The 25,627-nt window shown below is 43.4% G+C and overlaps 1 protein-coding gene across 1 annotated transcript in view; it reads right to left on the reverse strand.

The window, feature by feature from the left end:
• The window catches only part of spef2 (sperm flagellar 2), a 39,322-nt gene that overhangs the window by 1,213 nt on the left and 12,482 nt on the right, over positions 1 to 25,627 (reverse strand). Inside the window, exons 17-37 of the mRNA XM_063195695.1 lie at positions 24,481 to 24,610; positions 23,921 to 24,078; positions 23,498 to 23,656; positions 21,880 to 21,951; positions 21,458 to 21,600; positions 21,146 to 21,273; positions 20,452 to 20,590; positions 19,364 to 19,501; positions 17,786 to 17,949; positions 15,359 to 15,439; positions 14,857 to 14,980; positions 13,387 to 13,531; positions 12,737 to 12,853; positions 9,264 to 9,402; positions 7,835 to 8,064; positions 6,696 to 6,802; positions 6,291 to 6,473; positions 5,683 to 5,775; positions 5,194 to 5,367; positions 3,389 to 3,619; positions 888 to 1,010 (exon numbers count right to left, since the gene is read on the reverse strand). Coding sequence (XP_063051765.1) covers positions 888 to 1,010; positions 3,389 to 3,619; positions 5,194 to 5,367; positions 5,683 to 5,775; positions 6,291 to 6,473; positions 6,696 to 6,802; positions 7,835 to 8,064; positions 9,264 to 9,402; positions 12,737 to 12,853; positions 13,387 to 13,531; positions 14,857 to 14,980; positions 15,359 to 15,439; positions 17,786 to 17,949; positions 19,364 to 19,501; positions 20,452 to 20,590; positions 21,146 to 21,273; positions 21,458 to 21,600; positions 21,880 to 21,951; positions 23,498 to 23,656; positions 23,921 to 24,078; positions 24,481 to 24,610 — 2,978 coding nt within the window. The remainder of the gene's footprint in view (positions 1 to 887; positions 1,011 to 3,388; positions 3,620 to 5,193; positions 5,368 to 5,682; positions 5,776 to 6,290; positions 6,474 to 6,695; positions 6,803 to 7,834; positions 8,065 to 9,263; positions 9,403 to 12,736; positions 12,854 to 13,386; positions 13,532 to 14,856; positions 14,981 to 15,358; positions 15,440 to 17,785; positions 17,950 to 19,363; positions 19,502 to 20,451; positions 20,591 to 21,145; positions 21,274 to 21,457; positions 21,601 to 21,879; positions 21,952 to 23,497; positions 23,657 to 23,920; positions 24,079 to 24,480; positions 24,611 to 25,627) is intronic.

A 25,627-nucleotide genomic window follows, 5' to 3' on the forward strand; every position in this document is an offset into this window, starting at 1 on the left:
TTATGCCTTTATTTGACTGGACAGATTGGGAAATGACTGGAATTGAAGGGGAGATGGGGGAGAGAGGTAGCCTGGCTCTCACGCAGACCCTTCGTGCTTCGTGCATCTTCGTTAAACTTCGTGAGCTCGCACGACCATCGTGAGAACCAGGTTAGGAGAGAGGTGGGGTAGGTTTGGGAAATGAAATGACCCAGGCCAGACGTAAACCTGTGCCTCCTTGGGTGTGTCACCTGTATATGGTACAGGTGCCTTAGTGCACTGAACCACAGCACCGCTCAGGCCCAGACACAAGTTTTATAGAAGCCAGACGCAATTACACACATGAAAGACTGTTTGGATTACCTTAGCATAAAAAAGCACATGTACTATCACTCATGAACAGTTTGTCCTTGAAAGCAGAATTCCAGTGTGGCTTGAAGTTTACAGTGAAACTGTTTTGGGTCATATACTTGGCAATGTTGAGGAGCCACAGAAGCAGTAATGTGTCATAGCAGTTACACCAACCTTATGAATACTGTTGCTATTATTATGATGATTCTGTGTGTGTGTGTGTGTGTGTGTGTGTGTGTGTGTGTGTGTGTGTGTGTGTGTGTGTGTGTGTGTGTGTGTGTGTGTGTGTGTGTGCGTGTGTGTGCGTGTGTGTGTGTGTGTGTGTGTGTGTGTGTGTGTGTGTGTGTGAGAGAGAGAGAGAAAGAGGTCAGCCTGTGGTTATCGGACACAAAGTAGTGAGGAGAGAAATCTGAGAGAACTGACCTTTTCTGTGTGTGTGTGTGTGTGTGTGTGTGTGTGTGTGTGTGTGTGTGTGTGTGTGTGTGTGTGTGTGTGTGTGTGTGTGTGTGTGTGTGTGTGTGTGTGTGTGTGTGTGTGTGTTGAATGCCAGTACTCACAGGGAGGTGGTATAGAGGGAGGCTCTCCATCACATTCTGCATCCAGGGATGTTGAGCCAGCCGTGAGAAGGGAGCCCTCTCCTCCGCACCCAGACCCAGATCTTTATAGACCTGTAGCAGCTCCTAACAAACACACCGTGGTCCAACATACAGTAGCCATCAGTATTACCAGAGATAGTAGAGAGAGAGAGGTTCCATTGGCCCATTGTTTCCGGGTTCTATTATTGGGGGGGAAATCCCCCTTTAGGCAGACCTGAGGACTGTTCTATTCAATGCTAGGAGCATTATGACACGCCCCTTTAGGCAGACCGGAACCTGGTCACGTTAGGTGCCCATAGAAACCTATTATGTTGGCATATCTCTATACTTAAAGAATCTCTGGTATTACATTCAATTACATTACACTTAACCCATTGTAGCCTGATGCTGCTTATACGTTGGTTGACCTTTGGTGCCTAGTGTGACATATACGCTGCATTCAGGCTCTTGAGATTTTTAAAAAAACATTTTTTATTAAAAATGTGGCAATGTGAAACATCATCCACATTCTATCATAATCTTCAGTTTTTATGGTGCCGTACACCCAAACAAGGTTTCCTGTGGCTGAGGCTGCCACAGAATGATGCTTCCACCACCATGTTTAATTGTGGAAACCACGTTATAAAGTTTTAAGGACTATCCCTTTCTTCACCTGACAGAAGCAGAATTCATGAATCAAAGCAGGTGCAATTGAATCTCATCAGATGAAAGCAGAGACTTTCAAAACTCATTTTTGACTTTCAAATGTCCATAGGCAAAGCTCAATAACACTCTGATATGCACCGCCTTTAGTAAAACGGTTCTTGATGACAAGCCCTAACAGCTGTCTTACTTGAAATAAAAACTCCAGGTGAGGCCAGGTCAATAACAATCATCTAGGCAGGTGTCCAATGCTTCTTTGGTCTAATGAGTAGTTTCCACAGTTACACATAGTGGTGGGGGCATCAAGTTTTTAGACTGTTATTCAGCCTCAGACACAGGGAGTCTGGGTCTGGATCTGGATTGCTGGGTCCTCCAACAACATTGTAACCCAAAGTAAACATTTAAATTAGTTCAGAGGTTCTTCAAGGACACTAAAACCATGATACTGGAATGACCCGCTCAAAGTCCAGTCCTCAATCCCACTGAGAGTCTGTGGCAAATGTCTATGCTCAGCATCCATGCAATTTGGACCAGCTAGAACACTTTGCACAGAGCCGTATATAAAGAGAGTCTGGCCAACTCGAATCATGGACGCCATTTTCGCTCCCCACGGCGAGGATTCTACAGTGTAACCCTATGGGCAGCATACCGTCAAAATCGCTGGATTTAAAATACAAATAAGGCTTCATAGACCATCAAACTTGGGTTGTAGTATTATCAAGATCCCAACATATGAAAACAAACGTTAACAAGTTCGTTCGTATAGAAGGGGTTTGCTTAAAAGAGGGTTTTGTCAGCACAGTTTTGATGTGCTCAGCAGTGCATTCAAGCCTTACTTCCGTGTTGTTGTTGCCTAGGTAGGGCCAACGTCAAAGTAGATATTTAAGTAATGTACAGAAATAATATTCACAACAATGGTCAAGTTCATGTACAGGGACCCTGGTGATACTTGCGCCAAAGTTTCAGGTTGCGTCGAGATTTAGTAGTTTAAAAATAACCATGTGCCCAGCCGTGCATAAAAGCGATTGCAGACAGTAGAACTGTAGGATGAGTCTGGATGCTCGCAGGATGAGTCTGGATATTCAGTATGAGACTGGACGTGACTTAAAATCGCAGGGGGAAAGGACCTTATTAGCGCGACAGAAATAATAACTTGGTGGGCAAAGTTATGTTTTCACAGTATAGCATACTTACAGGTGGCAATTAAGATTTGACAAGCTAATTTAAAGTTATGACAGAAACCTAACTTCATTCGTTTTGAATCAAAATAGCGGGATAGCTCAAACGTTCGAACCCATAGTTGGCCAGACTCTCTTTATATACGGCTCTGACTTTGCAGTGAAGAAATGGGCCAAAATCCCTGGTGGGGTATGTGCCAACCTAGGTAACAACTGATCAAAGTGCCTGTTGTCAGTTTTGGTTCATAAAAGGTGTCATATTGACTATTAATGATCAGGGGGCTAATCATTTTGTCCTTGTCATTTTTGCCCTTTTTTGTCTACACTCATTGTAACGATAGAAAAATGCAAATTCAACTCATTGGACATTATCTCCATCAGTGTATTTGTTTCCAGAATAACAGAAACGGTTTATAATGGTCATTCTCACTGAGAAATCAAGAGAAATGTCTAATTTCAGGAGGGAGGCTAATAATATCGTCCTCAACTGTACATATTATGAATTGCGGACATAAATAAAGTAGTTAAAATGTGTGCGTGTGTGTGTGTGTGTGTGTGTGTGTGTGTGTGTGTGTGTGTGTGTGTGTGTGTGTGTGTGTGTGTGTGTGTGTGTGTGTGTGTGTGTGTGTGTGTCCGGCTGACCTCCTTGTACTCGTCCCTGCTCCGCTGGCTGGGGTAGAGGCGGTCGTGGCTGGCGGCTGTGCTGTGGTGTTGGGGGCACAGTGTGTCCAGCAGGGCGCTCAGGGACACCCCGTCTCCCCCTCCACCTCCCCCGTCTGGCTCCACCGGGCTCGCTGCCTCCTTCTCCTCCTCCTCCTCCTCCTCCTCGGCCTTCACCACCTCCTCAGTCTCTTCGCCCAGGTACAGCACAGACTGACCAACGCACAACAGGAAGGGACAGTTACACTTTCAGGACACCAATTGACAACCACAATTAAACACCAATTTACAACCACACACACTGATGAGCTCTTCTTTTAATCCATTTTTATTTACGTGACATTTCGGGCCACCACTGCCTTTCCTCGGACCAGCTGTCTTTTCGGGCCATCACAGCCCTTTCTCAGATGAAGGACTTCACCTTTTGACCTTGCACCCCGCAAAAAGATATTGGATGTGCGTGAGATCTGACTGGGAATAATTGAGTTTTACCTCTCTCCTGTACTTCTACCTGTAGTCCAACAGTGCACATTTTACCTCCAAGCTAGCCTATATCCTTGAACTTAAGTTATGGGTTCCGTTATCTGCGAGATCCAATAATAATTGCTAGTACTAGCTTGTAATAGGTAAATGTAACATCAAGAATGGGTGAAAGCACAGAAGAAAGGTAAAACTCAATTATGAGGGAGAACTGTAAAATGAGCTTATTTTCAGAAACCCTACAGTGTCGCTTTAAGGTTGTGTAGCACAGACACAGTTTTATGTATCGCCTGGATAGGTCAGAGAATAGCATAATTCAGGCTCTAGTCAATCCCACCAAAAGTAGCTACAGATTTACCTCTAGGCTAAGGAGGCATTGGTGCAATAGTCTGTATATTTTTTAAATATGTCCTTCTTTTTTCTCTTTTCTTTTTTGTTCTTGTTTTTCTTTTTTTACTATTTATAATGTTTGTATTGAGTATTGAATACTGTATGGTGTATGATATGGACATGTGTCTGCAATAAAGTTTATTATTATTATTATTATTATAACCAATGCAGAACAGGAAAGCAAAGTTATTGTTTCAGGGCATATTAAGAAGGTTGTACAGCACAGACTACTAAACCAAAACAGGAATCTATAGTTGCAGTGCCAATCTATAGTTATAGTTTCTAATATACATCGAGAGAGTGAGTGATTTGAAAGTAACCTGTTGGACCTATCAGACAGCCGTATGCACCATCTCACATGGTGTGCGTTTGCTACAATTGGATAATCGAGGTTAGTGAGCTGGGAAATGACCCAGGGCAGATCCCAACAAAGGGTAGTCATGGGCAGTTAGGACATCAGACTTGTGGCTCAAAGATTGGCGTTTCGATTCCCGACCCGCCAGGTTGGTGGGGAGAGTAATTAACCAGAGCTCTACACGATGCTCCTCCATGACTGAGGTAACTTCAGCATCATACTGTCCCGCCGCACTGCTCCCTTTCGTGGGTGAGGCATAAATGCAATTTCTTTGTGTGCAGTGAGCACTGTGTGCTGTGTCACAATGTGTGCTGTGTCACAATGACAACGGGAGTGCTGTGCCACAATGACAATGGGAGTTTCCCAGGTGGACTTTCACAACCACTGTCAATGCTAGTCTGTATATGGTACGGATGTAGTGACACCTCTGGTCTGTGAGCAGATTACCTTGATCAGGGGGGTGAGATTACCTTGATCAGGGGGCTGAGATTACCTTGATCAGGGGGCTGAGATTACCTTGAGTAGGGGGCTGAGATTACCTTGATCAGGGGGCTGAGATTACCTTGATCAGGGGGCTGAGATTGCGCTGGCAGTGCAGGGGCTGTCCGGTGAGCAGGCCGAGGGCGCGGATGAAGCCCTGGACCGGGTCCCTGTGGGCCGCCAGACCCAGCAGCATCCTCAGGTAGTCCAGGCGCGCTGGGCACGAGCCAGGCACAGCAAACAACGTGAAGAAGAACTACATACAGTACATACACACAAGACAAGACAAGGACGACAGGACAGGGCAGTCCAACAAGAGGAGAAATGAGGTGAGCGGTTATCGAGACAGAAATGTGTTTTTCTAGTAGTCACAAGCCTTGTTTACTTTCAACTTAATAATCTGATTAGAAATTGAATGCCTACTCAACGCAAATATAAATTCCTTATTTTGGATATCAAAAATGATAATACAATAAATTATATTTTTAATAAATGAAATTTGAATTGAAAAACGGAAACACAGAAAATGGTTTTGTAGCCAATGTTGTTTGCAGGCAGAGCTGGAGCTGACCTTCTTCAAGTTGGCCAGTCTGTTGTAGGGTAGAGGCTCAGAGGGGTCCTCAGGAACGGCTTCAGAGTCCTCCGTGCCAAACCACAGCTCAGTCTGTCAGAGGACACATTTTATTTTATCTAAATGTTGCCATGGACATAGTACTAGTACTCACCATTTTTTAAGTGAAAAACTGTTGAGTTATAGGTTAGGTTATGAGAGTAAAAAAATTACATTTCACTCGTAACGTTGTTTCTTAAATGTACGTAGTTCGGGAGGAGTCACTTCCAAATGACCTGGCTTTACCTGTCCAATTTAACCAGATGATTGCTCGGTTGAGTGATCACCTGGTTGAATCGTACAGGTAAAACCAGGTCGTTTTTGTAACTAATAAATCCAGGATGCCCATCACTGTTTAGTATTTGATCTCTAGTATTTGATAGTGTGACTGTTTCCTCCTTTATATCTGCACAAACTGCTCCTGGGTCATGTAGCCAGTGTCCTGTGTGTCAATGGGGCATAATAGTTCCAATAGTCTACTATCACTTGTATATGACCAACAGTATAGCCTGGCTAACTCAACTTCAAAGCTCTAGTATTTCACAGTAGCTGTATTTAATGAGTTGCACCTGCATGTACTGCTCCTGTGTGATGTAGCCGGTGGCCTGCGGGTCTGCAGTCTGGTAGCTGGTCAGGAGCTGCAGCAGCTGCTGCTTGGAGGCCAGAGGCCAAGGCAGCGCTGCAGACAGCAGGAACAGACGCCAGTCCAGCACCTCAGAGTCCTGCGCCAGCACATTTGCCATCTCCAGCATCTGCACAATGCAGCACAACAGTGTTTCACAATGTTTTTTGTCCTGCATACCCCCTACAGCTACAGGCCTGCAAATGGCGGCCCACGGGCCACATGCGTCCCGGGCATGGCAAACACTCTGCGTGCCATGAGGTTGGAACAAATGGTAAAACAGATTTTTTCACACTTTTTTCCATTTGCACATCACAATATAGCCTACCCGTGTCATTTTTGTGGCGTGTACCTGAGCCTCTGAGATGTTCATCCAGGCATCTGGCAGGTCACTGTCCCCCACGTTCATGGAGGTCATCTCCTTCAGGATGTCTTGGAACTCACTGCTGGTCACTATGCCTGCAGCGCAGAATAAGGACGAGGATGGAGAGGAACGATTTTAAAGACCGCTGTAGACTTCATACCTTCATGGACTTCATAAATTCAAGCCTATTTGGCATGGCATTTAAGTCTTGAACACTTTGCGCAGAGGTTCTGTTTTAACCCATGTGTCACCAAAGTTGTTATAATCAAGTCTTAATCTATTACTTTAAGGTGGTGTTTCCACGTAGCAGGATATGTTTTTAGCAGGGTATTTTTTTCTCCTGTTCAGGTGTAAACGCAACATGTGGATAAAAATAAATCTTCCATTGTAACAAATGCGTTTCAGCCCCCTAAACAGGATATTTTTTTCTCCTGGATTTTAAATATCTGCTAGTGGAAACGGAAGGCCAAAACCAATGCAAAACCAATGCAAACAGGAGAAAAAAATATCCACATATAAAAATATCCAGCTACGTGGAAACAGCACCTAAGGCTCACTGTAATGTCACAGCAATGTAGTTATGATGCACATAGCTGAGTCTGGTCAGCAATGAGTGAACACACATTTGCGTGCACCTGTGTATAGAAAGAAATAACTTCATAACATAGTTTCTCTTGTCTTCAACAAAACCCTAGCCCTAAGAGTTAGAGAAAAGGACTAGAGGAAATTCGCGACAGCACTGGAAAACGGCAAACGCAGCCTCCATCTTCTGTGGCTTTTGCTTTTTAGTCAATGCAAGTCAATGGCGAACACGCCCACATGGCCTGAAACTGTGTGAATATAAAGTGACACATTAATTAATCAAGGACCAGATTTAAAATGCAAGGCTAAATATCTACTTAAGTCATATTTGTTAGGTATATATTTAGTAGCATATTTCAACTACTGTCCTAGTATAGTGTGTCGATGGATATTTTCACATCATTAAGCCACTTTTTGACAGAGGTTAAACTCCCTTCTCCATTCATTTACATCAGGTCTACAGCAGTGCCCTAGTCCCTTTTTTCTACCTCTATGACCTAAGCCCTCCTGCCTCGCCCCAACGGAGCTGTAATGGTTCTCCTGACCTGAGGGGGCGACCTTGAGCATCTGGTTGTAGAAGTCCTGCAGCTGGAGGATTGTGAGGGTGCTGTCTGTGGCCTTCTCCCTGGGGAGCGGGCGTGGAGGGGGGCTGGGGCTGGCCAACACACGCAGGTCTCCGTCCAAATAGAAGTCATTACAGGACAGCACCAGCTCGTGCTGGATCTTGGAGGCCGACTCGATGTGGTGGCGCACCACCTCGGCCAGCTGGTCTATGCTGTGGGACGGATAGTGACACTGCATGACGTCACATGTCACTGACAGTGACAATGTATGTATTGCATCACACTACACTGCTTGTGTTTTGAACCAAAGTGGCTAACAAAAAGAGGTCGTCAGCAAACTGCAGATATGAAAAGGACAATAAAACTCTTGAATCTTGAGATATGCAGAGGAACACTGGAGGCAAAGGTAAATGTCACTGATAAAAAGGGGACCGGGGGATGAACTGTTTGGTGGCCATATTTTTTGGTCAAATGGCCATCTCTGCGATGTAGCAGGCACTAGCCAATCCTCCAGGTTAATACTAAAGGTTAATACCTTTATTTGACAGGACAGTTTATGATGCTGACAGGAAAAGAGAGGGAGAGAGATGGGCCGGAATTGAAGCCGGGTCCCGGGCATGTCAGTGCAGTGCCCTACCGATTGAGCCACGGCAGGGCCTATAATTCTGCTCTCCCCTGGCCACTTCTGTTCTCACCTGTCCATCTCCGCTATGAAGAGGGTGCCAAGCCACTCCTCCAGCCGTCTGTAGGTGAGCTCTGTTCATTATTCACATGTCACCTGAACTATGGTACTGCATCATTCTGTTCTCCCCTGGCCACTTCTGTTCTCCCCTGGCCACTTCTGTTCTCCCCTGTTCTCCCCTGGCCACTTCTGTTCTCCCCTGGCCACTTCTGTTCTCCCCTGGCCACTTCTGTTCTCCCCTGTTCTCCCCTGGCCACTTCTGTTCTCCCCTGTTCTCCCCTGGCCACTTCTGTTCTCCCCTGTTCTCCACTGGCCACTTCTGTTCTCCCCTGGCCACCTCTGTTCTCACCTGGCCACTTCTGTTCTCCCCTGTTCTCCACTGGCCACTTCTGTTCTCCCCTGGCCACTTCTGTTCTCCCCTGTTCTCCCCTGGCCACTTCTGTTCTCCCCTGTTCTCCCCTGGCCACTTCTGTTCTCCCCTGTTCTCCCCTGGCCACTTCTGTTCTCCCCTGTTCTCCCCTGGCCACTTCTGTTCTCCCCTGGCCACTTCTGTTCTCCCCTGTTCTCCCCTGGCCACTTCTGTTCTCCCCTGTTCTCCCCTGGCCACTTCTGTTCTCCCCTGGCCACTTCTGTTCTCCCCTGTTCTCCCCTGGCCACTTCTGTTCTCCCCTGGCCACCTCTGTTCTCCCCTGGCCACTTCTGTTCTCCCCTGGCCATCTCTGTTCTCACCTGGCCATCTCTGCTATGAAGCGGGCGCTAAGCCACTCCTCCAGCCGTCTGTAGGTGAGATCAGCTCTGCTCTGCAGGCTCTTCACCGTCTCCACCGCCTGCTGCCTCACAAGCTCCACACGCTGCTTCACTGCACTCTCTGAGGCGCACACACACACACACACACACACAAACACACGCACACGCACGCACACACACACACACACACACACACACACACACACACACACACACACACACACACACACACACACACACACACACACACACACACATCCACACACACAGGGACACACAGGGATATATCAGTCACATACATCAGACGTTTGACACTCACATTGGGCATTCACATTATGCACACGTATTCACACACATGCACACAGCACACACACTGCTGAGTTGATTGTTTTTTTGAAGGAGAGAGAATACAAGAGGAGAGGAAAACTGGAACGTTGCAACCGTTAGTGAAGACAGTCGTTGACAACTTCCCAGAGACTCACAAGTTCAGACAAGGCCTCCATGCTTACCTAATTTAAAAAAATGAATAGCTGGCAGGCAACTCCCTTTTCTATGTACTAACCTACAATATGCAGGTCTGACAGCAGTTAGTGCTCAGGATTATAGAGGTTTAGTGTAACATAGCCAAAAGCCAAGGCAATTTTAGATTACGCTCATTTACCTGAACTGCTTGATTTGAGATTATGTATGTTCAATATAGCATAGCCAAAACCAAAGGCAATTTTAGATTAATTTCAAAAGCACTTGCCTTACTTCATCTACTAACCCCAACTCCGATGAAGTTGGGACGTTTGGTAAACAGAGAATAAAATCAAAATGCTATCATTTTCAAAACACTCAATCTATTCATTAGATGGAGAATAGTGAAAAGACAACATATTAAGTGTTAAAACCGAGAAAAAATATTGTTTTGGGGGACATATGTACTCATTTCTAATTTGAGAAATCCAACACGTCTCAAAAGAGTTGGGACGGGGACAATAAATGGCAGCAAATGTCGAGGAAGACTAAAAACAAAACAAAAGACAACACTTAACAGTTAAATACATTAACCGATGAGATGATTTTATATAAAAAACAGTGTTAATTCCTATCTTGGACATGATTTCACCAGCTTAAATGGTGGGTGTATTCCTTGTCATGTTTTGCAATGTTTTCCTTTCTGTAGTGCTTACAGTGTGACAGGTCTTGACCAAAAACCCACCATTTTATCACATGCTGGTCCTTATGATGGAGCCAAACTGTTAAAACATAGTAGAGAATGCAATTTGACCTTACTATGTGGCATTAATCGAAGATCTCCCTTCAAAATATAATGCATGAGTGGCTTTTCATGCTGTTTAAAACCCATTTACACCATTCAGCACTGTATTTAACTGTACAGATGAGTGAGAACATCTTAACCAATGCACTACTGCATCCGCATGCCATCATGGAGGCTGACTTTTGAAGCTAGCACTAACACAAGTTGGATGGTCCATTTTCACTGTAGCACAGGATGTGCAATGCTCTATTATTGTCAAAAAGAATGGACTTCTACAACTTCTGCTGACTTCTGTAAGCAAAGGACAGTTTCCCATGTCTTCTGGGTCTATTTCAAGTGAGCTCAGGTGCTTAGGAGAATGTTAAACCCCTGTGTCATTTTCATGCATTAAGCATTCTTAATATGGTCAATTTTCAATAGCTCTAGCACTCCAGGAATTAGAGTGAGACTACAGCCAATATATATTTCATGATGTCATGAACCTATAAAATGATTTTATTAACAAAAATATGTCTTATATACACTCAATCGTGGTAAATCAAAGGGAATTCAAAAATGTATGTAATAACTATGGTAATTATTCCCTTTGCATCTTTAATTCTGAGTGACTCAGCCTCTCTGTGATGATCTTATACCTGGACACGTATATTGTCCGTCAGTACAATTCATTTTGAAATGTTCTTCTTTGTTGTTTTATCTTATTTGGATGTTTACTAAATTTCACTGATCCCCGTCCCAACTCTTTTGAGACGTGTTGGATTTATCACATTAGAAATGAGTACATATGTCCCCCAAAACAATATTTTTTCTCGGTTTTAACACTTAATATGTTGTCTTTTCACTATTCTCCATCTAATGAATAGATTGAATGTTTTGAAAATGATAGCATTTTGATTTTATTCACTGTTTACCAAACGTCCCAACTTCATCGGAGTTGGGGTTTGTACTTGACTTGGTTTGATTTGAGATTACAGCACTAAAAAGCCACAGCCTGTTTTGAAAACCACATACCACACAAAGATCTTTTGGAGTCATATTATGTAGCAACACAACTGTCTGGAATATGCAGCGTTGCTCAAAGGGTTTCCCTCGCAATTAATCACTCTTAGCGGCACATCATGCTGCATTTTTTTGGATTTTGGCCAAACCATTGAGCATGCTAAAAATTCTAGAATGCAAAAAAAAATTGGAAAATTAGAGGCAACTTAATGTGGCCCAGTCAGATGTCATCACAGTATAAAATGTACACATGTAAGTATGGACACTATATGTCCTATTACACACCTATTACACAGGTAAGTATGGGCATCATATATCCTATTACACACCTATTACACAGGTAAGTATGGACACTATATGTCCTATTACACACCTATTACACAGGTAAGTATGGGCATCATATATCCTATTACACAGGTAAGTATGGGCATCATATGTCCTCTTACACACCTATTACAGAGGTAGGTATGGGCACCAAGTATAGGCACCGTCATACTAGCGGGACTCTCAACAGACCTGTGTAGTTCCGCACAGCTAAGAAAGCTCCACTCTGGGAGAGCACTTGTATACGGCTTCAGAAGACATGGCTTTATTTACCATTTGTCTGTCCTCCGTCAATATGTGGTCTAGTCTACATTAAGGGATAACGTTCAGTGACTGTGAGAAGGTTCCCTTAGTGGAATAGTAACCGACAGAGAGATGCAGGTCTTGATCTCTCTAAAGTGTGCTATTCCAGCAAAGGGGATGCCTCGCCAAATGTTATCCCGCTTATTACATGGCTAACCTTAAATGACGTATGATACTAGACTAACATGTCTGTTCTTCAGAAACACCAGACATGCGAAAGATGGGGAGCGCCATTCAAATGATCGGTGCATTCTACAGAATGAAGACGAGCCATGTAGTGAAATGCAGTTAGTTGTCGCATGCCTCCTCCATCTGAGCTGCCATTGTTGTAGAAACAACAATCGCTTTGACACGTTCCAGGTCGGAGAGCTTCTCACAAGACCAGACCTCTGTGTGTGGAGCTTGTAATGCATGCTAGGCTGCCTTCATACTGGTGTGAATAATACAACTTTGAACAAAGCTCTTTGCTCATGTGTGTTGTCACCATACTACCTGGTAGTACATGTAGTGCATGTGTATTGAATGTAGAGGGTGAGTAAAGTAAAGTAAGCTTAGCTGTGGGTACCTTCATGCTGTAGTGCGGCCATGTACTCCTGACGTATCTTGGCCCTGATGGCCAGCTTCTGGGCATCCGGCGCGTCAGCAGCTGGGGGGGGACTGGGCTCCTGCACTGGAGATGGGGCTGACGAGATGACAGGACAGGACAAACAATTAGGACAGAACAGGACAGGAGAGATCAGGACAGGACAAACCATTAGGACAGGACAAACCATCAGGACAGGACAAGACAGGACAGGACAGGACAGGACAGGACAAACCATTAGGACAGGACAGGACAAACCATTAGGACAGGCCATGCCCAGACAAACCATTAGGACAGGACAGGACAAACCATTAGGACAGGACAAACCATTAGGACAGGCCAGGCCAGGACAAATCATTAGGACAGGACAGAACAAACCATTAGGACAGGACAGGACAGGACAGCGCAGGACAGGACAGGACAGCGCAGGACAGGACAGGACAAACTATTAAGAGAGTCACAAACAGGTTTCCATTTTGTCTTTTAGAGTGTGGTATGATTGAGCATAGGGCAAGTAAACAGTACAGTAAAACAAGTAAAACAGGTCAGAAGGATTAGCGAGAGAAATAGAGATATTGTTGCAAGAGAGATAGAGAGCGAGAGATCCAGTAGATGTGCACACGTGCACATACGTTTCTTCTTGGCTCCTCCTTTCTTCTTGTCCTTGGCTGAGTTGGCAGCTGCGGAGGCCTGTGACATGCGTAGCTGCCTCTCCCTCTCCACCGCCCGCTGGTCTTTACTCTCCTCCAGCTCCTGCTGATGAATCTCCGCCTGCATCTGCAGACCCGCACCACACACACACACAGAGCTTTTTGAGAAGAGATGTGAAAAATGTCACCATCGCCACAAACAGGGCTTTGGTTTCTAGACCGTCCATCAGTAACAAATTCCCCCAATCAAGTTTTAAACATGCATATAATTCACCCACACAAACACACACGCGCGCCCACGCACGCACGCACTTACGCACGCACACACACACACACACACACACACACACACACACACACACACACACACACACACACACACACACACACACACACACACACACACACACACACACACACACACACACACACACACTGGGTCAGCTGGCAATATCACACACTTTGACACCTATTAGACTCTCCAAGTTTGTAACTGATATTGTATGCCTACTGTATGCAGATCTGACTAACTTGCAGAGTTTGAGGTGCAATTGGTTGCTCACTGACTGCAGATATTCTTTGGAGGGAATAGGAATGTTCTGTATCGACCAGAAGTATAGTTACAGTACATTAAAGGGACAGTTTGGTCAATTTCAACATGCAGTTGTAATGCTCACACTACCCTGGACTTGTCAGTGCCTGAGATTTTTTTTTTTCTTCTTCAGCCGTTTCCGAGATCCTGGTCATTGTAATGGGGGCAGCTCTTTGTTTACATTTCAAAAAAACATTTTTATTTATTCCCAAAAACATCCAAAAGGTTATAAAACATCAGCAGACAACTAGCAAACAACAGTACCTTTTGGGAAAATATTTGGAGTTGGCCTATGTTTCATTTTTTAAAAATGTAAACAAACGCTGCCCCCATTAGAATTGCTCATATCTCGGAAAGGGCTGAGCCGAAAAATGTGGCATCACCAGGTACTGACAAGTCAAGGGTAGCGTGAGCAATACAACTGCATGTTGAAATTGACCAAACTGTCCCTTTAAGGGATTTTTTTTTTTTAATCTGGTATTTATTATTATTTTTTAAATGATGTTATATCTACGGGCGCACTGAGTGAGGAGGCAGTCCGCAAGTGGCCCCCGGGCCTCCATATACAGTACTCTCCAAGTGTCACATTTACCATGAAATGTACTATGTAGCAGACATGCTCTTGTGACGTGCATGTTCTTTTAAGTTCATGTACAATACTGTATGTGTGTGCAGCACTAACAACATTTCTGATTTTTCAATTATGGCTTTTCCTCTCTCTTTTACATCACCGCAGGGGAAAAATGAAATGTCTGAGAGCAAGTATACTGTAGATTCCCTTTTGGGATCAATGGAGTTCCATTTATCTATCCACCACAAGACTTTCAGTTACACTGGAGAAATCTTTAATAAATCATTACCAGGTTATTGATGGCGGTAATGGCAGCCTGATAGATGTCATTGAGCATCTTCTCATCAACTTGTGATGTGCCCTTCTGCTTGGTCGAGTCTGCTGTCGCGGGCCTCCTAGGAATCAGAGGGACACTACAACACAAATGAATACGTTAGCACACTTCAACATGTGTTGTTAACTAATATTTAGACATTACAACACATCAGCATACACAGCATCCCACAACTGAGTCATACTGTAAAAATACTGCAAAGTAATAAACTAAGTATTCCTTATAAATCATTTATGATCAATAATAAATGATGGAGATTTTGATTAAAGTGACACTGATGGGAACACTTTTGAGTAATATGAAATCATACCAATACAGTGGATATGTTGTAGGGGTTTATCCATAACGTTAGCACTTGTTGAACTGTTGTTGTACGGTACTTCGCATCATACTACATTACACTGGGAGGCTTTTCAGTAGTGATGAACAATAGAGGATTCATATCAGCATGACTTACATTTTAGTTTTTTTCTCCTCTGCCTTTTTCTCTTCTGGTTCATCTGTGACACTTCTGCTGGTCTTGTCAGAGGGTGGGGAACTGCATTATATGGAATAACAGAAACCAATGTTACACATATGATTGATTTGATGATAATAAATAAATAAATAAATAAATAAATACATACATACATACATACATACATACATACATACATACATACATAAATAAATACATAAATACATAAATAAGTAAGTAAGTAAGTGATGATCCTGCAAAAGAACAACAAAGAAAAAGTATGAGGTCAGGTGGGGATGAGTCAGAAATTGTCATTAGTGTCTGAGCTGATCTGGGTAGTGAGGGCATTTTGAAAACCTCTTGAGCATACTACGTGTAGGACCAGCGCGGTCAGTGAATCACACAGGGTGTAATAAAGCACACCCACACTGCTCTGCTCCCTATGATGTCATTTTACAAAGTGTTGAAATATTGTATCACTGGGAGCAGCGTCAACAGTGTGTGGGTAGAGTGTGTAGACAGCAAAGCTTTTGGATGTGCTCATGCTCTTCAATCACACAGGGTATGAATAAAAAACGAAACAGATTTCATCTACGCTTGGGGCAATAATCTGAGATCATCTCAGCCAACCCATAGTGAAGCTCAAAATACTCGAAAACACATGTATGGCTTGATTTGATAAATCCAACTAAAAACGAAATAGCTGTGTAGAATATTTATTTTCATTTTTCAACAGACAATCTTAAAATCAGGCCAGGGGAGCCTCATGTACTAAGAAGTGCGTGGATTTCCTACCAAGAAAGTGCGGTTACTTACGGACAAAAAAATCCGGATGTATCAATAAGTGCGTAACCAGGTTTTGCCGTGAAATCTTGCGCACATGCACAAGCACACGCGGGCCCAAGTCTCCGCCTTCTTCTATATGAATATTCTAATTAGTATGAACAGACCCATTCGTGTGCATTCATTGGTTGAAAGAATGGGAAAGGGAACGCATGATGCGAGGTGAAGGCGCTGTTTCAGAGGTAGTCAATTTAAAAGGAAAAAGGTTGCGCTTAATAGCATAACAAAATTACTTTGGCGTGTATAAAATTAGGCAATGGTAATACTTAATGTGAGGACTGCAGAAAAAACTGTCATGTTATACTGCAGTACAATGCAGGTTTCCTCCCAATTGATATTTACAAGGCATTACATCAAAACACATTTCGATGAGGCAGTCGCCAAGGCTGCAGAACATTAATGTCGGATTTAGGCTAAACATGAGAGGATGACGCATGCACACATACGCCACATGTATGAATAACCTGCAGCCAATACTCAGAAATTCACCTGTTAATTGATGGACTGATTTTACAGTAGCCTTATTAAAAGATAAAGACAAGCACTGCGGTGAGGACGTTCCCAACAAATGCAAGAAGATTCATCGCAGATGTCGTAATCCAGAGAGTATTCAATGTTTAATAGATGCCAAATACTTGAAATAATACTGATGATGGGCATCCAATTTCATTGTAGCCTAATTCCAGAATAGTTTCATGAGTCCGCTTCATTTTAACCAGCTGCCTCAACAATAATATGGTTGAGGTGGTTTTCTTCTTATTCCCTTTTTTTTTTAAAATCACTCGCCTCAACATTCAAATCCACGTTTAACTGGTATGGCTGCATTTTTGCAAAATTTCCGACGTGTAGGCCTACAGCAGATGTAGTTGCGCTGCATGCCTGTGTGTGGCGCCAAAAAGACGGAATGCACCAGTTACGGCAACTTCCACAGCAGCCCTGAAATTCGCTCGGAGAGCCGCAGTTTTCCACGTCTAGTCTGTTTTAGTACATCTGAACGTGGCCGTGGAAAACAACTTAAGTCGTTTTTTTGTCCGTAAGTGAGCTTTGTACATGAGGCCCCAGGTGATAGAATAGAATAGAATAGAATAGAATAGAATAGAATAGAATAGAAAAGAATAGAATAGAAAAGCTTTTACTGCCACACTATAGTAGTACATTGCTAGTACAATGGCATGTAGAGTAGCTGCCCCAAAGTGCCCACAGCACAATATATGCATAATGCACTATAGAACTACTAACTATTATAACACATAGACTAGTATACAATAGACACATCCATGCGAAACTCGCAAGAGGCACAGTCTCACAAGAATCTAAATTGGCTAACAGCATTAGAAGAGGTGACAACAGCAGTGATACCAAAATGCAACCACCCTTTTCTGCAGTATATCTGGAGTGGCTAGGATTGCCACCTCTGAAAAACATGAGATTTCAATTTCAGACATGTTACAGTTTTTTTTTCTTTTCTTTAAAAACATTTTACATGTCTGACACTAAAGAAAAGCAGTGACTTGAGCTAACAGGCTTTTGCAGCATCATGATGTATCCGCAGTGGCGTGGGCGTGGCAGTGTGGCAAGACTCACCGTGGGGACTTGTCGGTGACCTCGGCCACCTCCTCCTCCTCCTCCACGATGTCCAGCAGGGGGATGACGGTGAAGTCAGGCCCCACGGGCAGCCCCGAGCCCCCCATGCTGTAGTAGTAGTCACGCAGCACGCGCATGCTGTCCTGGAACCTGTCAATCTCCACCTGCACCAGGCAGAGGAACATGCATGTCTATCAAACTGTCTCACAACCAACTGGTTAGTGTATGAAACAATGGCTACGTTTACATGATGGTTTTAATTCTGAATTAATAATTCAGAATTAAACAGTTCAGTCGAATGTACTTTGATTCCGAATTAATAAGTGTTTACATTAAGTTTTCAAAGCAGAATTAATCTTTATTCAGAATTAAATGGAGTTAATTGTAAATTAAAACAGTCATGTAAACGTAGCCTATGACACACAATCCCATGCTGCTTTGCACAATCAGATCTGAAAGACAGCTTGGAGGCTACCCTCAATAAGGACCATGGTCCCTGTCTCTCTACAATCAGAGAGCAGGGAGGCATGGAAAGGCAATGACTGCAGTTTGTTTGAAGGGATACAACTGACACGATCGGCTATGGCTACTTATAGTAAATGATACACCTTCGTAACACCCAATAAACAGCCGTCGTCAATCGTGGGATTTACAGCATGTCTATCAAACTGTCTGTTCCTCCTGCATACCACCTTCTGCATTGCACAGTGTCGCCACTGAGAATAGCATGTTTCAGTGACGTTTAAGTTTAGGCAAAGGTTTAGGTCTAGCCATCCTGGCCTTATGTGTCAAGACCTGTCACAAAAGGGGATCATTTGGCGTCCTATATTGAGGACGCTTCATAAATATATGTTTGGCATCATATTGACACATTGGGTGTGACACTGAGCTGGTCTATGAAAACTGTCAGCATTAGAGTGGCAAAACCAGGGAGGCCACAAATCACTTTTACTGTGTGTACTTGGTGACCAGCACAAATTCCAGCAGTTAAAAGTCAGGTGATATTATGGTAAGGAGCGATGACGCAGTTGGGCCAAAACCAATTCAAATGTTCATCTCTTCGAATGCCCCCAGGTTGACAAGCCAGGGCCATTCTGTGATTATCTAAATCAAACATGTCAATACCAGGTCCCGAGCAAATAAAGAGAAACTTGGCAAAACTTCTTCAACCAACCTCGGCAACTTGTTCGTTTGGTCATTTATGCAAACTGCATAAAACGTGATTTGCGACGCACCGGCACTAATGCAATCATGATTCCAGGAAGTGTTTCCAGAGACGATAAATAAGAAGGAGATGGTTCATAAGGAGTGTCTTCCGGAATCAATATGATGTAAGGTTCTAAGCTGCCATCAGGTCCCAAGGGGACCCTGGTTCGAGTCTGGCCAGGGTCATTTCCCGACCCTGCCCCATCTCTCTCTCCCAATGATTTTCTGTCTACTCTCACACTGTCCTGTAATAAAAAAGGCCAAAAAGCCCCCAAAAAATACTTTGAAAAAAGAGAAAATCTTTGGTGTTTCGTCATGGCCAGCCTTGTATATCTACCACTGTCTTTCTCAGACTGGAGCCACGTCTTTTACCTGCATGAGTGAGCAGAAGTGGTTGTTGAGCAGGGAGGTGTGGTCCTCCAGCCAACCGTCCTCCGTCAGCGCCGCCCGCTCCTGCTCCGCCTCCTCCTTACGCCGGTCACAGATGTCCCACAAACGCTCACGCAAGTCCTGCAGACGACAAGCTAGATCAATAGCACTGGCACTCATGCAAGTCCTGCAGACGACAGACTAGATCAATCGCACAGCCATTCACAGAAGTCCTAGGGACGACAAACTACAAGAGGTTGTTTCCCAAAATGGTGGTCGGACCCCTAGGGGAAGGGGACTTTGTATAAAAACGTTTTTAACCGTTTAACATAATCCCATCAATTGGTTAAGAACAATATTCATTTTTTTGGTTAGGAAATTGATTTACTTTTAAAATGTAGCAATAATGGACACATTTTTTGGGGGAATATGGGTTGGGTGGGAGTTAAGAATATATTCGTGGATCCAAAAGGGGGTCTCAACAGAAAAGGTTTGGGAACCACTGGACTAGATCAATCACTCAGGAGCTCAAGCAAGTCCTGCAGACAACAGACTAGATCAATCACTCAGGAGCTCAAGCAAGTCCTGCAGACAACAGACTAGATCAATCACTCAGGAGCTCAAGCAAGTCCTGCAGACAACAGACTAGATCAATCACTCAGGAGCTCAAGCAAGTCCTGCAGACAACAGACTAGATCAATCACTCAGGAGCTCAAGCAAGTCCTGCAGACAACAGACTAGATCAATCGCACAAGAGCTCGTGCAAGTCCTGGCAACATAAAGTACGGGGTATGCCCAGGCTTGACCTTTTTTTTTTTTTTATAGATAATTTCAAGACCACTTTATGACAATTCATAAATCAAATTCCAATGCTGACCAAAAACAAACTTTAAGATCCTAAAGACAATATAACCTTTCAAAATGTTGGTCTCTTGAGGTTTTTTCAAATATTTCACATTACAGGAACAGAAAGAAACGTAAATTGCACGTCGTTGATGGTACATTTACATCCAGCCGTTGGTGCTAAATTACACGCCCTGTTCCACAACGCTAAAAGAGTTTAGTGTGTGCTGTTGAGAGTGAGTTGCTACATCTAGGCGCTGGTGCAGCTCTGCCTTGGTCTCCTCGTCCTCCCTCATGTCCTCTGTGATGCCGTTGTGGTCCTGTTGCCATTGGTTCACAAACTCCTGTTTCAGGTCCGGACGCCGCAGGTACAGCTTAAACTCATCCCTGCAAACAACCACAAAATACTGCATTTCCTCAAATAATAGTCAAGGCTAATATTAACAAAAATACATTGTTTTGGTCCAGTCAAACAGGAGGGGCAGGTTACAACTTGAGGGAGGCTTTTCATACAAAAAGAGACAAATAGCCGTATTTGTCATAGATAATGAAACATGCTACTAAAAGAGGCATGCTTTTATTTATTAATTAAATATTGTATAATAAGACCAGGTTACTAAAAGGGGCAGGCTACAATTAGGGGACATACATTGAGGGAATACAGGTAGATGCTTTGAATAATTTACTTTATTGATCAAAAACTTACAACAGCACATTATTAATCAACTTCATTCCTTTCCATGTTTTTTGATGTTGTTGTTCTTTCTTGTATGGGCCCTAAACTTGAGACCCCCTGGTCCCAAAGCCCACAGAGGTTTCTCTCTGTCATGTGTTCTCTGCCATGTATTATTTCTCTGCATTAATGTGTTATTACTGTGCATTAAAGTGTTAGTACTGTGCACACGTGTATTTTTTACTGTTTATTCATGTATTATTTATTACCGGATATTGTGTAGATGATGGATGATCAGGTTCCTCTCCCGACGCAAGTTCTGCATCACTGACTTCACGTTCAGCACGTACGCGTCACATACATTGTCCCAGTAGGGCACCAAATAGTCAGACACATCCTGGTGATGGCACAAAAAAAACGAACAAGAAATAGTAGATTTTAGAGTAGATAATATACAGTTAAAGTGGTTCCCACACTTTTTCACTGACAAAATTTCAAAACTTTTCCATGACTTTCGTTACCAATAGTCATTGTTCTGACATCAAGTGCATGCATTGTTTGGAGCAGGGGGGTGATAATACCTTGGGCACAGGCTCATCCACGTACACCCAGTCGGCTGACCCAGGCACAGCGGCTGGGGAGGTGGGTCGAGTGCCGTTCTCTCCCAGCGACATCTCCGTAGACGACAGTATAGAGTGCCTTCGCCCCGCTGCAAGAGCGTTTCCTTTTCAAAACAAGAACAATAAGAGATCGCAACTTGACTAATACTGTATGTATGACTCTTGCTATTTTAGCGCCCCCTGTGGATGACTTAAACACAAAGTGGCTGGACAGACAGACAGACAAGTCAAGTCAATTTTTAGTCAAGTTTATTTCAATAGCGCACATCAAATGTACAGGTTTAACATGCTAATTAAATACAACAAAATGCAAATTAGGCAAGTTAATTTGGGGCGTGGCAAAACATAGAGGAAATGTGCAAAAAGAAGCACTTGAGACGTACCTGAGAGCTGCCGGCGTGAGTCTTTCACCTCAAGGGTTGATTTTTTCACTCCCTCAAGGTAACTATAGGATGCTGTAGGAGGAAAAGACGAGCAAATATCTCTTAGTGACGAGTTACTGTGGAATACAGAGATGAAAGTGAAGTGAAGTGAAAGCCCAACTGGGAAACTCCAACTCCCATTGCCATTGTGACACAGCACTCCACAGCACACAGTTCTCACTGCACACAACGAAACTGCATTTATGCCTAACCCATGCAAGGGGGCAGCTAGGCTGAATGTAGGGTAAAAAGGGAGATGGAATGTCCCGATCCTTCCACAACATGCCACTCTCTCTCCCACTAACTTCCTGTCTCTTTGCACTCTACAATCATAATAGTTGTATTATGACTGCTTATTCGTTGCATACATCATTGAAATGCTAATAGCTAAAACGTAGTGTGGGGGAAAAAGTTATGCTTAGCTCCTGTTGCCACTTACTGCAGATGGCCAGTTGATGGGGCTATTCATTATAAGATGAAAATACATTAAGAACAAGTATTTATACAGCACAATATCACAACTATACAGTTGACAAGAGTCAAAGTGCTTACAAATACATGCACACAGGGCTCTAAATGAAGCTCTTCATCACAAGCCCAAATGGCTAGTAGAGATTAATCTTACTAGCCAAACTAGCCTTACTAGCACACACACACTCACTAATGGGTCAAAGTGGCTAGTAAGTTTTCTTTTCAGCCGAACTGAAATTTCCCCAGCATCTGGCCAGTTGACTGGTGTTAATTTAGAGCCCTGCATATACACATTCTCTCATTGACAAACCAGAGCTGCCAAGAAGGCGCCAATTGTCCGGGGTTCATGTGACACACACACACACACACACACACACACACACACACACACACACACACACACACACACACACACACAGTGCACACACACACACACACACACACACACACACACACACACACACACACACACACACACACACACACACACACACACACACACACACACACACACACACACACACACACAGGGACAGGTCTTTTCGTCGAATGCATTCTTCCGAGGGAACCATTCGTATAAGCCATGGGATGTTTCGTCGAGGACGTTCAGTCTACCGCAAATACCTACGAAACATCCTTAAATTTGAACTAAACATCCTTAGGTTTGAACTAAACATCCCTTCAGGCTGCCTATTTTCTGTTAGTTTCTGTTGATTTAGAAATGCAAACCACACACACACACACACACACACACACACACACACACACACACACACACACACACACACACACACACACACACACACACACACACACACACACACACACTAACACACACTAGTCTGGAGGCGATCATAACGTAGCCGTAATTTCATAAAATTAGAACTAGGCCTACCGTACTAGCGCAGGAAGACTGTAGTTCTACTTATCTGAAATCTAAATACTCAATTACACCATACTGTAGTAACAACATTGTTATGACATTACCGAGAGCCTTAGGTAACAGAAGAAGACTTTTTTCTTGCAATTTTGGTGACAGGTTATAACACAGCGCTAAGGTTAAAATGAGCTGTTTGGAGTGTGGAAGGCTGCAGGTTTCCTGTCTCACTTCTGGGAGACTGGCCGGTGGACTTGGATCGTGATCGCTTGTTGCTAGCTGCCTCCTGTGCCAGTGCAGACGGGGAGGCAGAGGTGGTGGTATCGGACGCAGAGACAGCCACCAGGATCGGGGCCGACGTCGTCAACTGCACTAGTGTCGGAGTCTCAGCTGCGAAAAAGCAGAAATGCACAAGTCAAGGTTAGCATGTCGCCGTGTTATTGAGACAATTTTAACATATTCATAATCATTAATCATATTGTTAAATTTCTTGTTTTTTTGTCCTTGTGTTATGGCATGGCAACATTTCAGCCATCACACACTCAAATTGATAACACTTACTTTAAGTAAAAATAGCAACTTGCAAGGAAGATTATATGATCAAGTGCAAACGTAAACAATTTGCATGGAAGAGCAGTCACAGGATGCCCTCACCTTTCTCCTTGGCTGTCATGGTCTCGTGGAGAATTTGTTCGAGCTGTTTGAAGACCGTCTCTGTGTCTTCTTGAGCATTGAGCCTTACCAGGATGTTTTTATCCTTGGCTGAGAGCCACTTCTCCAGTTTGGGCCAGCTGTCCTGAAAACCTGTTAAGCTGGACAGGTACACGCAGACCGTAAAATATTTCATACAACTCTAAAAAAAAATTACTGTAAAAATAGTGTAGAATTCTGCAGGGGGGGCCGTTTATACAATGGAGTGGTAACAAATGTTATCTGCGTAAATTTCAACTCTTTCATTTATATTAATGCTGGTGTTTTTACTGTGTATTGCAATCTAAATGTCAGAGTTGTATAAATTCTAGAAGTACTCTTAATGATGTAATAATGTACAACCCTGTAATACAGTATATTACAAAGTTGAAACCATGTAATATCATACCACTGCTCTTGTTGCAATTACATTTGTAAAAGTACTTCTACTTCTACTTTATACGCCTCTGCTAAATGTAAACGTAGGTGTAACATGAAAGGGTGAAGAAGCGCATCATGCACACCAATGTTGTAGCTGGTTTAGGGTGGAGTCAGAGCTGGAGGTGACTTGCTGTTCTTGAGCCTCAGTGGACTCGTCTCCCTCAAGTGCTTGACTCTGTTCGGTTTCTTGTGCAGGTAAGCCTTCCACTGTAGCTGTAAAAAATAAATGAAAAAAATAATGTTTTTTAAGTCATATTATAAGGTATTTGTCAACATTATTGAGCACACACACACACACACACTGAGGCCGCTGACAGTTTTGGCGTACCCGGTACAATGTCAATTGAAAGGCCCCACAATCAATACACACAATTTAATGTAGACCCAACTCTGGATCACCCCTTTTCTTGGGCCGTGGGCAGCTGACCCCTTTGCCCCCCTGCCGGCTACCCTGCATACAGTACATACAGACATAAGGCAGATATATTGCATACATAGCATATTGCCCTACATACGTAGAAACGTTAACTTAGCTTAAAGAAATATTGTACAATACTGATACTGCAGAGAAAAATAAAAGAAGTTATTGGAATAATTGTACACTGTAAAAAAAATACAGTTTTGATTCAAGAGAATGAGTGTGTGTATTTGGTTCCAAAATAAAACATTTCAAAACAAATATTGCACGATGCTGAACATTGTAATTTATATTGAAAACTGAATATTGTAATAAAACAAGAAGTTGTTATTGCAATAATAGCATTAGAGGTGCCCTCTAATTGGGATCCGGAATTCGATTATGGTCCGAGGTCATTTCCCAATCCTCCCCCATCTCTCTCTCCCACTCACTTCCTGTCACCATCACACACTGCCCTATCAAATGAAGACTAGAAAGCCCTAAAAATATATACATTTAAAGGGGCACATGGTAGGACTGCGTAGTTTGCGTGGTGCCTGTGGCATGCTTGTCTCAAAATCTACACCATCGTGAAAAAATACTGTTTAAATAAGCTCACTGTGAGAATGCTTTTCATCACAGAATGCCAGCAGTTGATACAAATCTGAGTACGGTATGTAAAGCGATTTTTCGTATGAAAAGTGTTTCCCAAGACACTGATAGTGGACCGCTCTGTCCAAAGTTACATGTGGGGTTCTCAGCAGACAGATCGTCAAAGTTGTCGCGAGAATCATCGCTCACTTACTAATGACTCAAATAAGTATCGGCTGACT

Source organism: Engraulis encrasicolus, chromosome 3, assembly GCF_034702125.1.
Source record: "Engraulis encrasicolus isolate BLACKSEA-1 chromosome 3, IST_EnEncr_1.0, whole genome shotgun sequence".
In the NCBI taxonomy this organism is placed as follows: domain Eukaryota; kingdom Metazoa; phylum Chordata; class Actinopteri; order Clupeiformes; family Engraulidae; genus Engraulis; species Engraulis encrasicolus.